The sequence below is a fragment of the Cebus imitator genome, unplaced genomic scaffold (assembly GCF_001604975.1).
Source record: "Cebus imitator isolate Cc_AM_T3 unplaced genomic scaffold, Cebus_imitator-1.0 Scaffold433, whole genome shotgun sequence".
Lineage (NCBI taxonomy): Eukaryota > Metazoa > Chordata > Mammalia > Primates > Cebidae > Cebus > Cebus imitator.
In genome coordinates, this window is record NW_016107748.1 from 1,237,740 (window position 1) to 1,253,501 (window position 15,762).

Consider the following 15,762-nt stretch of genomic DNA (forward strand, 5'->3'; position numbering starts at 1 on the left):
CCAATTCTTCTCTTCTTCCCATTTGCTGCTGCACTGAGTCACCATTCCAGCTCCAGACACCTGGTTCTACCAACAGAGCAGCATGGTGCTCGGTGGCACAGCCCCATTGTTAATAATCACAGCGAGAGACGCTAAGAGGGCATCTAATCTGACTCTTTGGCTCCACTCCGAACCAAACCTTTGGGGGAAACACCGTCCTGGAAGGCTGATAAAATTACTGTTTTTCCCAAACATATCTTTTTGAGTCCATCCTCATAGGTTACTAATTTATAACAAAATATTGTAGCTATGACCTCTTTTATATTACAAAACAACCTCTTTTTTAAGTTGCTTTTTTGTTGTTGTTTTTGAAACAAGGTCTCACTCTGTCACCAGAGCTGGGGCACAGTACTGTGATCATGGCTCAATGCAGCCTTGACTTCCCTGGTTCAGGTGATACTCCCACCTCAGCCTCCCAAGTGGCGGGGACCACAGTTGCGCACCACCACACCTGAGTGAGTGACTGAGTGAGAGAGAGAGAGAGAGAGAGAGAGAGAGAGAGTGTGTGTGTGTGTGTGTGTGTGCGTGTGTGTGTGTGTGTAGACTGGGTCCTGCTATATTGCTCAGGCTGGTCTTGAACTCCTGGCCTCAAGCAATCCACCTGCGTTGGCCTTCCAAAGTGCTGGGATTACAGGCATGAGCCATGGTCCCTGGCATCAAAAAAGAAAAAGCTCTCAATAGTCCCTTCTTTATTACTGCCAGTTTGGTTTCCCATTCCTGCTTCCACTGACACCCTCTTATGGGCTGTTCATAGTCACTAGCTTACCATTTGCTTTCTACTGAATATTTACACTCCATCTTTTATTTTTACCAGCTAAACATAATTTGTCAATATTCACCTTTTCAAAAAGGCATATGACTATTACTACACCATAGCAGACCACTTAAATATAGAAACTCAAAAATCTATAGCATTTTTATTTACTTTTGTTGAGATGGAGTCTCACTGTTGCCCAGGCTGGAGTGAAGTGGTGCGATCTCAGCTCACTGCAACCTCCGCCCCTCCCAGGTTCAAGCGATTCTCCTGCCTCAGACTCCTGAGTAGATGGGATTATAGGCACCTGCTACCATGTCCGGCTAATTTTTGTATTTTTAGTAGAGACAGGTTTTTGCCATGTTGGGCAAGGCTGGTCTTAAAACTCCTGGCTTCAGGTGATCCACCCTCGTTGGCCTCCCAAAGTGCTAAGATTACAGGCATGAGCCACCATGCCAGGCCACAGTTTTATTTTCAAAAAATTTATCAAAGGATTTTTTCTTCCTATACTTACATTAAAAGGATCACATGGTAAAGAGGCACCATTTTATTTTTTTTATTTTTTGAGACAGAGTCTCACTCTTGTCTCTCAGGCTAGAGGGCAGTGGCACGATCTAGGCTCACTGAAACCTCCGCCTCCTGGGTTCAAGCAATTCTCCTGCCTCAGCCTCCCGAGTAGCTGGGATTACAGGTGCACATCAACACACCCAGCTAATTTTTGAATTTTCAGTAGACATGGGGTTTCACCATGTTAGGCTGGTCTCAAATGCCTGACCTCGTGATCTGTCCACCACAGCCTCCCAAAGTGCTGGGATTATAGGCATGAGCCACTGCTCCCAGCAAGGCACCCTTTTTTAATAGCTTCAATGTCTATTTGTCAACTCCCTGAAAGGACAGTAGAGCACACAAGCCACTTTGGTCCTCTCAGCTGGGCAAGCAATTGATCTTTCTGTGTGCCCACATCCCTGGGATGATTAATTACACCGTGCATCCAGCAAGGCTCCATTCCGCCTGGCTTGTGAAAGCCAGAGATGCAGATGCATACACCCCAGATGGCCACTCAAGAGCCCACACTGCCAAAGACAAAGTCACATGCTACACTGAATACTACCACACCTGTTGGACCCAAAATTCATTTACTTGCAAAATTCCTATTAAAACTTGACTCTAAAGCATGCGTGGTGGTGCCCACTTGCAGTCCCAGCTACCTGGGAGGCTCAGGTGGGAAGATCACTCGCGCCCATAGGGTGATATGACCATGCCTGTGAACAGCTACTGCACTCTAGCCAGGGCAACACAGTGAGACACCACCTCTAAAACAAACAAGCAAACAAACAACCTGACTCTGCTTAAGTAAAGAAAAACTTAGGTAACACATCTCCCAAACTAAGTTTTAAAGGGGACTCACATAAAACTTCACGGTTTGAGCCCCATTATTCAGAATTCCTAAGTACATTTCCTTACTTCTAAGTAGCTACTGATGTTAAAACACATGCTGTTATTTATTAACTTTAGAAAAGAGAAACATTGCTAAATAAAATGTGCAGATTGGTTTTTAAAATGTATGGGCTTTCCAAAAACATTAAAATATTTTAAAATAGCAATTGTAGTCCAAAAATACAGTAATTTTGACAAGGTTTGGACTGTTAGAAATGCACATATACTAAGGAGGTATAATTTTGAGACTACTATAACAATAGAACTATTTTAAAGTAGTCTTTTTTTTTTTTTTGAGACAGAGTTTCGCTCTTGTTACCCAGGCTGGAGTGCAATGGCGCAATCTCGGCTCACCGCAACCTCCGCCTCCTGGGTTCAGGCAATTCTCCTGCCTCAGCCTCCTGAGTAGCTGGGATTACAGGCACGCGCCACCATGCCCAGCTTATGTTTTGTATTTTTAGTAGAGACGGGGTTTCACCGTGTTGACCAGGATGGTCTCGATCTCTTGACCTCGTGATCCACCCGCCTCGGCCTCCCAAAGTGCTGGGATTACAGGCGTGAGCCACCGCGCCCGGCCCTTAAAGTAGTCTTAAACGCATCCTTTTATACGAAACTTGATGTGCCAACATGCCTTTATTCAATGTAAAGCTTCTTGGAAATTAGTTTCCTTTGAGTAACAAAATGCTTTTAATTCCCTTATATGGCATTTTGTTTATGGGGATAGGATTTTTTTTTTTTTTTTTTTTTTTTAACATTTATAAAATATGTTTTTTATAAATATATAAATTTTTTTTTTTTTTTTTTTTTTTTTTTTGAGATGGAGTTTCGCTCTTGTTACCCAGGCTGGAGTGCAATGGCGCGATCTCGGCTCACCGCAACCTCCGCCTCCTGGGTTCAGGCAATTCTCCTGCCTCAGCCTCCTGAGTAGCTGGGATTACAGGCATGCGCCACCATGCCCAGCTAATTTTTTGTAGTTTTAGTAGAGACGGGGTTTCACCATGTTGACCAGGATGGTCTCGATCTCTTGACCTCGTGATCCACCCGCCTCGGCCTCCCAAAGTGCTGAGATTACAGGCTTGAGCCACCGCGCCCGGCCAACAGATGCTTATATTTAAGCATTCCAAAGCAAGGTCTTAATAATGAACCAGAGCTATAGGGATGTAAGTTGGTATTCTCTTACTCTTTCTCTTAAATATGAAAGCATAAAATTCACAAGAAATACAGCTAGGCAGTTAAATTTTGCAGCCATTTAGAGAAAATGAAGTTAGAACTAGTATAACAACGTAAGCACGATGGATTCAAGTTCCAGAGGGCCCAGCTGATCTGGCCACACCAGAAAAAGAGCAGCTGAGCGGGTACTTTGCTTTCCCTAAGCCATCTAGTGGACAACATCTACTTCGGAAGTATGGAAAACACAGTGACGTCTTGATTCATCACGAGCACTTTTCAGGTAACACATTCTGAAGTTTTTATGAAAGAGTACTTGTCAGATAGCATTCACTTGCCTGGCCACCGACTCAAGTTTTAGACAGATTTCCTAATTTAATTAAGTGGGAGCATAGCAAAGTGATAATTTTAAATTTGACTTCGTGAAGCTCAACTATGTGGATGCTAAGTTATGGGAAGCTCATCAACTGAGTGAGCTTTTGCAGGGGGCCAATGTTATAGAACTCAAGTCTGAGGCTGCCCCTCCCATGCTTAAGGACCCAACTGCTAGTGCTTTTCTCAACTGAGGATGTCAAAGTCATTCAAACTAATTTTTAAATTTTCTATGGAAAAGAAATTAATAGCATAAATTAAGGCCACTACACCAAAGGAAACACACACTTAGAAATAACTCAAGAATGGACTGATGGATGAACAGAGAAATGGGTGCACAGGCAGGTAAATGACAAAGCAAATCTAACAAAATGTCAATCACAGAATCTAGATGGTGGGCATATGGGTGTTAAGTCTACAATGGTTTTGACTTTTTTGCATGTTTTAGAATTTTCATAATAAAGTGCTGGGGGAAAAAAATTTCAAGCTATAATCACAATAAAGGAGGCAGCAGGCCCCACTGTGAAAAACCTCTTCCTGGCGTAACCCCAGGAACTCAGAGTTTGGAACAGGAAAGGGCATTGGCAATCCTCCAGGGCAGGTAAAATACATGGTTTTATGGGTCCACGAAAAATTAGAAAAATAGAAACAATATCATAGCATTTTCATAAAACTAAAAGTATTTGTTTTTGTCTGTTTTTCTGGGACAGAGTTTCACTATTGTTGCCTAGGCTGGAGTGCAATGGTGTGATCCTGGCTCACTGCAACCTCCACCTTCCAGGTTCCAGCAATTCTCCTGCCTCAGCCTCCTGAGTAGCTGGGATTACAGGTGCACGGCACCATGCCTGGCTAATTTTGTTTTAGTAGAGACGGGGGTTTCTCCATGTTGGTCAGGCAGGTCTCAAACTCCTGACCTCAGGTGATCCTCCTACCTCAGCCTCCCAATGTGCTGGGATTACAGGTGTGAGCCACCTCTCCCAGCCTAAAAAGTATTTGATTTAAAAACTGTTCTTCTGCTAAGATTATGTGCCTTTATGCTTCTGGTTTTAAAAATCCTTTATTTCATGAAACACTGGTGATGGTAGATGACAGATTTGATTGTGTCCACACTTAGCAAAATAAAGAGTTAATAACCTCATGTCAGTCTTGTCAATATTTCTGAAACAGCAAAAGGTTACAAAATAAAAATTCTGGGAATTACCAATGCAGTTCAATGACCCCATTTTGCAAGAAGAAACTGAGGCCCAAAGTAGGATTCAGTGGGGCAGTAGCCAGCTTGACAACTGTGGGCAGTTCACCAACTCAAGGGTCAAAAAGGTGACTCAATTACAGGTGGTATACCTATCCAAGGAACAAATCCCAGGTTACACATAGAGGGATGGAAGCTCCTTGTAAGAATCACCCACATAGCCGAGTTTTCAGTGCTGCTGTTGGTCTTCTGGAACATAAACTCTGTCATGCTCAGCATTTGGAGTGAATTTCTTACAGAACTCAGTTTCTGAATTTTGATGTTAGTCCTTCAACCACGCTTGCACAAACATAGCTAAATAGTGACATAACACGAGGCACAGATTATCATCCACTGGTCTTATTTTTTTCTAAGTGTTTCTCACAACCAAATGGCTAGCACAGAATTTTATGCAGAATATTCTGAAAAAACAGAATACATTTTTTTTTGTAAGCTTCTAATATTCAGGGAAACCAAAGATGACATTTGATAATGATACAAGTAGCAGACTATAAAACGTGAGACTTCAACTGGTTCAAGACGTGCAATTAGCCAGGTGTGGTGGCTCACGCCTGTACTCCCAGCACTTTGGGAGGCAAAGGTGGGTGGATTGCTTGAGCCCAGGAGTTCAAGAGCAGCCTGGCCAACATGGAAAACCCCATCTCTACTAAAAATACAAGAATTAGCCAGGTGTGGTGGCGCGTACCTGTAGTCCCAGCTACTAGGGAGGTAGAGGCACAAGAATTGCTTGAACCTGGGAGGCAGAGGCTGTACTGAACCAAGATCATGCTACTACACTCCAGCCTGAGTGACAGAGCAAGACTCAACTGTGTCTCAAAAAAAGAAAATGCATTCAGTAAGCCTGCACATATTACAATTTATAATGTAATATTTATAATGTATTATTAATGTAAAATTTATTATATATTATATATTATAAAATATAAATAGATGAATATATCATATTATATAATAATATAAATAAATATCAAATTAAAACCATGTCTAATGAAGGGAAAATGGTAAATATCTTAGACTAACTTAAAAAAAGGGAAACTATGGAAGTTGAACTTTTATAAAATAAACATTCATTCATCAAATACGTCTCTCATTACCTTACCTGTCTAGACAAATGAGATAAGAAAAGAAATAATTACAGTGAGCAGGTAGGGCACAGTGGCTCACACCTGCAATTCTAGCACTTTGGGAGGCCAGGGTGGGTGGATCACTTGAGGCCAGGAGTTTGAGACCAGCCTGGGCAACATGGCAAAAACCCACCCCTACTAAAAATACAAAAATTAGCCAGGTGTGGTGGCGTGTGCCTGTAGTCACAGCGACTCGAGAGGCTGAGGCATGAGAATCGCTGGAACTAGGGAGGCAGATGCTGTAGTGAGCCAAGAATGTGCCAATGAACTCCAACCTGGGCGACAGAACAAGACTATCTCAAAAAACAACAATGAGCAGAGCTCTGCTGTATCATACTAGCCAGGTTTATACCCCTGTGGCTGAAGAGCTACATCAGCTTATACTAACATGTAGTACACGTTTGTTGGGACAAACCTTCAAGCCACATTTAGTTCCAAAGCTTGCCTGAGTCTTTATCCCTTCTATGGCATCTTTGGGGCAGTTATGAATTCCTAGCATAGACAGCTGCCCAAGGGCTGCAAGGTGGGGCAGCAGGCACATTCAGACACAAACACTATTTGTCTGTTGACACATTTGTCTATTTGGTCATTTCATCTGTCTTCTAATAAGTGCCTGAAGCAAATAAGGTACTCGAATATTTGTTGACTGAATTATCTATGGTAGATTATCTTCTGAACTATCTGCCCAGCCCCTAACTACTACACCACCTCCTTTTTTAAAGAACTACCCATTCCCAGGGGTGGGCCCTGGCAGCCATATTTATGATCACCTATGTCAAAGGTGGACATCTGACACAAACTGAGCCAATTGGAGTGTCTCTCCCCAAAATTCAAAATTAACTGAGGCCACAGTTGATGTGGTCTGGTTGCTTGTTGATGGCATGGAGAAGTTACCTGTGCCATCGCAAAAGACTGCAAGAATGGCTACTTTGTTCCTGGATGACTTTCTAGTTCAGGGTTCCAGTCCCTTGTAAAATTCAAGTTATTCCTATACTTGGGTTTTGTAAAAACAGTTGGTATCTTCTACGCTACCCCAAAGTTAACTCAAAGGCATTTCTATGACTTGCAACCAAGAATGCTAAGTAGATGAAAGGGGTAGGATGGTTATTACAGAACTTTAAATGTTCTAAGCCTGATATGAAATAGAAGCCATAGAGGAGATTCGGTATGACCTCCCAAATATTAAATTTTGCATTGCAAAGAAAAAAAAAGTTAAAAAATGAACGTGTTAGAAAAAAATATTACAACATAATAGGCGAAGGATGAACAGCCTTAAAATATAAAGAGCTCTTATAAATATGAAACATGATCTCAACAGAAAAATGAATATAAACAGGAAAATCATAAAAATATTTAAATGGCTAATAAACATGACATATAAGTATACACATCTGTTTATTCATTTTCTTCAATAATCAAACACAGATTACAATGAAGTATATTTCATCTATCAGATCACTGACAAATACTAAAAGCTTAATACTAAAGTAGTAGACACTGCTGACTGCAGTGTGAACTGATATAACCAATCTGATATGTAGCACAATTGTGAATGTGTATAGCTTCTAACAAAGCTATGTCTAGAAATTAATAAGGAAACAAATGGATGAGCCGGAAAAAAAAATGATTTTCACCAAAAGCCTAAAAGTAAATCTAAATGTTCAATGGGAAATTCACAAATGAGAAGCCCCTCAATGGAATATTAGGCAGTCAACATATAAGAATATATGTTGGTCTGGGCGCGGTGGCTATGAATGTATTCCCAGCACTTTGGGAGGCCAAGGCAGGAAGATTGCCTGAGCTCAGGAGTTCCAGACCAGCCTGGACAACACGGTAAAACCACACCTCTACTAAAATACAAAAGAAATTAGCCAGGTGTGGTGGCATGCTCCTGTAGCCCCAGCTACTCGGGAGGCTGAGGAAGGAGAATTGCTTGATCCTGGGAGGCAGAGGTTTCAGTGAGCCTAGATCATGCCACTGTACTCCAGCCTGAGTGACAGAGCAAGACTCTGTCTCAAAAAAGAAAAAATATATATACATTTGGAGTCCAATGTATATTCTTAAATGAAGGAGACATGTTAAAAGACATATAAAAATATGACTATCTTTTATTTTTTAAAAAATACCTGTATAAAAAATCTGAAAGACCTAATCTAAAATATTAACAGTGGCTAATGAATTTACAAATGATTTTCACTCTGTTCTTCATACCTTTTATGAGTCTACATTATCTGAATTACCTATAATGAGTATTTAATGGTTAAAAATATTTTAAGTATTTCATTAGAAACAATAAAAAACCACCAAAGGTAGTTTGGTGGATATGAATCCAAGATTTGTCACTTAAAAAGCTTTGTGACTTTGAACAAATCACTTACCTACGTTGCATTCATCTCATTAAATCCTTAAATGTAAAGTGCTTAGTACAGAACCTGCACGCAGGACTAGCTCAACAAATGACTACTGCATTTAGCAATTTTTAATGCCTCTAATAAAGTATAAATAGGGATGTTGCCATCACTATTTGGTATATAGGAGATGAGCCAAACAAATTGCTGTACCGTTCTTAAGCTAATAATTTGCAAAATATTGACTGTAGTAACAAATTGGAAAGCTAGTGAAAACCACTTATCTTAAAAAAACAAAAGACACACACACACACACACACACACACACACACACACACACACACAACATAGGAAAGGCTCCTCAACTCTTTGCCATAACATTACACTATATGATTAGGTTCAATCCTGCTTCTTTTGCACCGTAATTAAGGGCATTTGCTCTCCCTACCTGGTCAGTAGGAAACACAGTCAATTATGGAAGGTCACAGAAGTAATGTAGATAAATCAGAAAGAAAAGCATGGTTAAATAAATGCAGCATCACTCACTCTTTTCCCCTTCTCCCCCATCTGCAAGGATGACAAAGATTCTCTCCTCCACCAAACTTTAGTCAGGTCTCTCTTCTCTACTAGGCTACAACATTGGTCCCAATCCTGTTCTCTAAGCAAGAATCCTGCTAAGTTAGGTAAGCAAGAATCCCCCAAATTTGATATCTGTTCAAGTTCCTCATTCCCTACCTTTGACGTCTAAGTCTTTGGTCTGTTTTCAGCAAGAATCCTGCTAGGTCAGTTTAGTTTAATGTCTCTGCTGAGTAACTTTCCATTCCACTGATCCCTCACACTCTGATCTTTGGCTGTGGATGCAGTATTGGGAGTTAAACTGGATTGTTGTCCTATATTGCAACAGACCTCAGTAAAGTCTTCCTTAGCATTGTAACAAGTGTCAGAATATATATATATATATATATATATTTTTTTTTTCTCTAACAGCAGTAACGTCTTGTGTCTTCAGGTACAAAGCTATATCACAAGCTGGTTGGAAAAAATAAGTTTGCTTCCCTAATGTGACTTAAAGGCTTCAAATACTGAGATTCAAAATTGCCCGGCAGCATTAAGACATTAAAATAAAAATGCCTGGTGCTGGTGGTCCCTTTGAACCTTAACAGCCCATTTCACTTTAATTTTAAAGAAAGGTACAAAAGGGGGAAAGATTATGCTATACAATTTTCTTGAGGATAATGACTATGTCTTATTAAATTATAAACCCAGCATGGGACCAATTCAGAACACATAGTAGGAATACAATGATTTCATCAATTATGAGAAATAATGGAAGCGGATGAATGATTGTTTCCTGAAAAACCATAGTATAAATTCAAGGGGACAAGCTAATCAATCCTCCCTTTAAATTAGGCAAATCATAGAAATATAAAGGCACCAGAGTTTACTTTTACCAAACATTGAGAATTAAAAATAACTTTCTTGAACATTATGTGTGTTAAGAAAACAATTCCAGTATGCAGTTTTAAATTTTCAACTAGTACAGTTGTAACCTTAATTAAAAGCACTGTATAGTGAGGTCATACCAGAGATGGTGATGTCTACCTAAACTGGGACTGAAACATACAGTCAACATCCCCCTGCACAGTTAAACCGTTTGCCTGAAGCATCACCAGTCCTTGAAAGAAGCTGATGTAGTTTCCTAAGAAGAGACATCCCCAGGTGCTCCACCTAGGGTGAGATGATTTCTTTATAATGTTACATCTGAAACATGAAGGAACGCTTAACTGTTTGCTTTAAAATAGGAAATTAACACATTTTGCAAGTTACCAAAAAGGTGGCTGACATCTCTCAGGCTACTTTGGACTTCTAACTCATCTGCAATAGCCTCACCCACTTCTTTCTGTCCTTACACAATAAGAATAGGGAACCTCAAGTTTTTTTCAGTTGCAAAAGTCAAACAGGAAGTTTCCAAGCAGGAGTTCTGCAAAGACATATCAATTAAGAGGGGCAGGTGTGCCAGGAGGGTTAGAAGAGAAAGAGAAAGCTCAGGGGATTTCTGAGCTTTGGGGCAAGAAAAAAATAGTGGTTTTTCTGTCATCACCACCGCCCAGCCAACTAATGTCATTTATTGGTAATAAGCAATTAGTGCCAATGATTTAGGAGACAAACAGCCCGCTGAATCCAAAACAAATCCAAACACTGTAGGCTGTTTGCTGGATTTAAATATGGTTATTTCATCAAAAATTTCATAATTTTGAACTCTGAGACATACATTTGTATGGTGTACCTTTAACTGATGCTCTCAAAGTAGCTTTTTGTTCATACTTATGTCCAGGGTACTTTTATAAGAAATAGGAAAAAAATAATTTTATGGTTATAGCTATACCTAAGTAAAATGAGCTATACTTATGTATTCCTTCTGTACAAGTAAAGGAATATATCACTGATTAAAAAAAAACCTGAATATGATGTGTTAATATACAGAATACTGTTGCTCAAAACCACAGCACATTCTTTGGCATTCTCTATTGCTGTAGTTTCAAGAACAAATTCCATATCTGCTGGCATCTCTAAGACCAACTGCTCATCAGTAGGATAAAAATTGGGCAAACAGGTAAAAAGAGAATAATGGGTTCCTAACCCATTACAAAAACGAACCAAACTCCACTTGGGTGGTATTTAAGAGAAAGGAAGTAGCTGCCCCATGGTCTCTGGGTCAGACTGTGGCTCCCCAAGGACTTTATCAAATGAGCAGATCAGACAGGCTCAGTCGCTGATTTCAAAGCCAAACTTAAAACTTGCTAACGCATATTTTTAGAAAGATTTTATACAGGGCTTTACAATCTTGCAAATACCCCTTAACCAAGTGGCTAAACTTTTCAGCTGTAATAGGAAGCTTTTAAAGAGCCGGGAAATTCCATCTAGGACAATACCAATAAGTATTGAAATCAACAAGCATCTTCAGTTTCTGCATCCTTAAGACTAGCAGGGGATTGCTTACAGCTAATTCTCTAGTTCTATAGCCTACAGAGTCTCTCTCTCTTCTTGAAAGGGATTAACAGTAAGTGTCAAAAGATTAGACCATTTCTCCTTAATTTTTCTACCATCTCAAAGGGTCAGTCATCAACATCAACTCAATCACCAAAAGGTGTACAGATGAATGCATCATAATTTAATCCACTGGCAAGAACAAGTTTGGTGTTGTGAACTCTGGAGTCAGACTGCCTGGGTTCACACACAGGCTTGACTGAAGTGGTGTGACCTTGGGCAAGTTGCTTCATCACTCAGTGCCTCTGTATTCTCAACTATGACGTGGAAATGATAGTGCCTACCTCAGAGGGCTGTTGTGAGAATCAGATGATATAAAACAGTATAAGCATCAAAGAGTAAGCATTAACTATGTTAGCTACTGCTAATAGTACGGATTTCAGAAGAATGAGGTAATTTTGTGTTGACTTATGAATACTGTCAATGACATAGTGTTTTGTTAAAATACAAGACTAATATGCTCAGTATGAGTCTCTTTTGAGAAGAAAAAACAAATGCATGGTATGTAGTTATGGGGGCATCCAAAGAAGTCTGAAAGGCAAATATCACCCAAACATTGAACCTTCATTACTCCTATCGAGTGAGCGGGTGCTGGCGAAGAGAAGCTTTTTTTTTATTTTAAATAGGTGTTTGCTTGAATTATCTCACATGTATTACTTTGCCACTAACTTTAACATTGTAACATTTTACAATGGCCTTCCTAGCCTTCAAGTTGAGTATCTCTCATGTTTTATTCCAGGAAAAAATAAACCTTTTAGGGATAAGAAAACGGAGGTCCAGAGAGGATGGGGGAGCCCTCGAAACACTCTCCTGCTTGTCTCATTGCGCCCTGTGCCTACCACAGCCATGCAAACATTTTGAAATTCTTTCCTTTCCTTCATGCTTATCTGAGGCTTTTCTTTTACTATGTCCAAACGGTTTCCACCTTCAATGTTTTATCTTCTTTCCTAACTCTCATAACTTTCTCACCATTGCCTGTTTTTTCTTCCTCGCCCTCTGACAGGTGCCCTCGCTCAGGGAAACTCACTGGAGTGGGGACAGATCGCTGGTGTTTGGCAGTCAGGTGTTTGGTAGGCACAAAGGCCCCCATCTACATAATTATAGGACAGGATATGCCTCCAGGTTGCTTTCTGTCTTGTAAAGGGTCCAAATGGACTTTTAAACAGCGTTTTTATTTCAGTCAAGAAACAGTATTTGGTATGTTTGGCAGGCACTTTTTCCTCCTTTAGGTCTTTCCTTACACAAGTGTTTATGTTTGCTTTGGCTTTCCCTTGGAAGTTACAATGTTATTTTGTACCTTTCCCACCCACAACGTTCTCTTCCGTGCTTGTCTTTTCTGATGTGTTAATTTATACTGTCTGATCTCCCATCAAGCGCATCTCTGCCTCTTTCACACTCCAATCGTCTGGCCCCATTTATACATGTTTTCTATTTCAGCCCATGGAGAAGGGCGTTTATAGAATGATGGAAGCAGGAACGGAGAATTAGAGATACTAAGCAGAGCGGCTTCCAAGCCGTCTCTCCCACCGGAACCCGCAGCGCCGCGAACCAAGCCTGCCCCGGGGTATCCGGGCCAACAGAACAGGGTCAGCATCCAGGCGCCCAGGCGTTGGAAACGCTGATTGGTTTCCGGAGGAACCAATCAACGAGCGAGGCCGTGCACGGGTAGGGGAGGGCCAAAATTACCGAGCGGATGGGGTTAAAGGAAAAGGCACAGGTGTGCCAGGCACCAGGTTTTGCGTGCACTTTGCACCCCCGGGTTCATTAATAACCCCGAATTCTATTCTAGATGTCCCCTTTCTAGTTTTCTAGTTTCATAAAGCTGAGATAGTAGATAGGAGGGAAGACGTTACTTATCTTACCATTCATAAGATGGTTATTAATAGTCAATGGAAAAGTGGCCATGGAGGGGGGAGGGGGCGGGGAGAGGGTGGGAAGGGAGGGAGAGCAATACAATCCTCCTCCTCTCCTTTCCTAGTTCCACTCCAGGTCGTCAACCTAACTCAGTCGATTTCTGAAACGCAAGCTTAATCGCCAAAGCAGATTACCAAAATGCTATATTAGACAGTTGGAATAAGTTTTCCCCTCCCCAAGGGCTGAGGGAAACAGTGCTGGCAATAAAATGCTACGCCTTCCGTTAATACCTGCTAAAGGAGAAGCGAAGGAACTCGCCAGCTAAAGTCAGAGAAACTGAGACCTTCGGAAATGTACCACAGCACCCGGACGCGGCCACCTCCTGGGATCGGACACAAGCTCCCAGGCGCAGTGACATCTCCTCCAAGCCGCAACCCCACAAACTCTTCATCAAGCGGGGGCGCAACGATATTTTGGGAGCGTGGGGGTACAGATAGCAGATTTTCCTAAGGTGTTTCAAACTTCAGCGGAGCTTTTCTGCCGGTTTTTTTTTTTTTTTTTTTTTTTCCCCCGCAACTGACACAGCCCCCAGATTCACTGACCGGTCTCACCTTAGCTTTCCCACGGTCCAGCGCTGCCACCCACCCCTCCACCACCCATACCGGGGCTGGAGACGCCGCGTCCTTGGGTTGGGGGAAGAGGGGAGTGGGGAGAAGAGGGAAATGGCCAGTGTAAGTAAAGAGCTCCCCGCCGAGGCCTGGACGCCGGCAGCTAGTGGAGAGCCCTGGGGCCGAGAGGCAGGGAGAGGAGAGGGCTGGAACCGTGCGGGGAAGGGCCGCGAGGAGAGCAGGGGCGCCGCCGGTGTCGCTGCACTCACTCTGCGTAGCCAGTGGCCCAGGGCAGCCGCCGAGTCTCCTTGAGGATGAGGATGGGGCGGGCGATGTGGTCGGCGCTGCACTCCACCTCGTCCTGAGACAGCCCCAGGAACTCTGGCCGCCCGTAGGGGAAACGCAGGGGCAGGTCCGAGCCTCCGCAGCCGCCGCCGCCGTGCTCGGAGCCTGAGCTGCCAGCCATGATGCCGCCCATGAAATTGGCCACGGCAGATTTCACTCGAGTGAGCATATTACTCCGGCTCCCGGCTGCAGTGGTGCGAGCAGGAGGCTGCGGGGGCCGGGCGAGGCGCAGCGCGGGGCATGCAGGCTGCGGCGGGCGCCGGGCGCACGGGGAGCCGGGCCGCTGGGACGCGCCGCGCGCGGCTCCCGGAGCCTAGTGCTGCAGGGGGCCGAGCCCCGGCCTCTCGTGCTCCGTACCGCGGCTGCCGCCGCCTCCCCCCGCTACACTTCCGCAACGGACCGGCATGGAGCGGGCCGGCCGGGGGAGTCGCCGCAGGCTCCGGGAGCGCCCCGGCGGCTGCAGCGGCAGCAGGTCCCTTCCCCACCCGCTGCGCTCGGCTCCGGCGTGCGCGGAACTGAGCCCACCCTGCAAGCCCGCGGAGCCGCCGCGGCTGCTGCCACGGCTACCGCCGCCTTTGAGTCATGTGATAATCAGGCTGCCAGGGCTCAGGCTGCTGCGGTGGCCGTTGTTCAGCCCCTCCCCTGCCGGCCCAAGAGAGACTCGCACCGGGATCGTGACCTCCTGGGGGAGGGGAAGCCCGGCCGGGTCGCTACCTGGCGGAGGAGATGGGGGCGCTGTGAGCTGGAGGCGGTACAGGTGTTAGGGGCTGTCACGTGGAGCCGGGCAGCCGGGAAAAGCGTTGAAGAATCCACCCTGGGAGGAATGCTGCCTTCACCCTCCAGAAAGGAAACTTCGGGAGCTGGAGGGGAAAGGGGAAGACAGGTGCAATCAGAATGGGACGGTTCTAAGTCCCGTGGTGAAGCTAGCAGTTACTGGATGTAAGAGACTTTTCAGGGCTTAAAAATAAGCCCATACGGTTTGCACAAGATTTATTAAAAGTTTTTCCCTAGGTATTTGTCGAATTACTTTTCTGTTTATTACCACTAGTTGTATTATTATCTATGGAGCAAACCTTATTTCGAAGCCAGAACAAGAAAAAAGATCTCTTTAAGAAATCAGAGGCTGGTCTGAGTGCAGTGGTATTTACAACTAATTGATCACAACAAGTTACAGATTTATTTGTTCTTTCTCCACTCCCGCTGCTTGAATTGACTAGCCTAAAAGGAAAAGAAACAGCGACTATTTTACTTAGTTCTTAATTGTTAAATAAATTTATACAAGCATTTTCCACCAACGTAGCAACAAAAGTATCTTTTCAAAGCTTACCTTGTTTACTCTCTAGACTTGCATTTTCCTCCAACTTGGCAACAAAAGTATCTTTTCAAAGCTTCCCCTGTTTACTATCTAGACGCTTAA

The 15,762-nt window shown here is 43.2% G+C and overlaps 1 protein-coding gene across 1 annotated transcript in view; it reads right to left on the minus strand.

Moving 5' to 3' along the window:
- Positions 1 to 15,182, minus strand: part of PPM1H (protein phosphatase, Mg2+/Mn2+ dependent 1H) — a 298,650-nt gene extending 283,468 nt beyond the window's left edge. Inside the window, exon 1 of the mRNA XM_017510193.2 lies at positions 14,270 to 15,182. Within this exon, the coding sequence (XP_017365682.1) occupies positions 14,270 to 14,514 (245 nt within the window). The 5' untranslated portion in view covers positions 14,515 to 15,182. The remainder of the gene's footprint in view (positions 1 to 14,269) is intronic.
- Between the last annotated feature and the right edge of the window lie 580 nt (positions 15,183 to 15,762).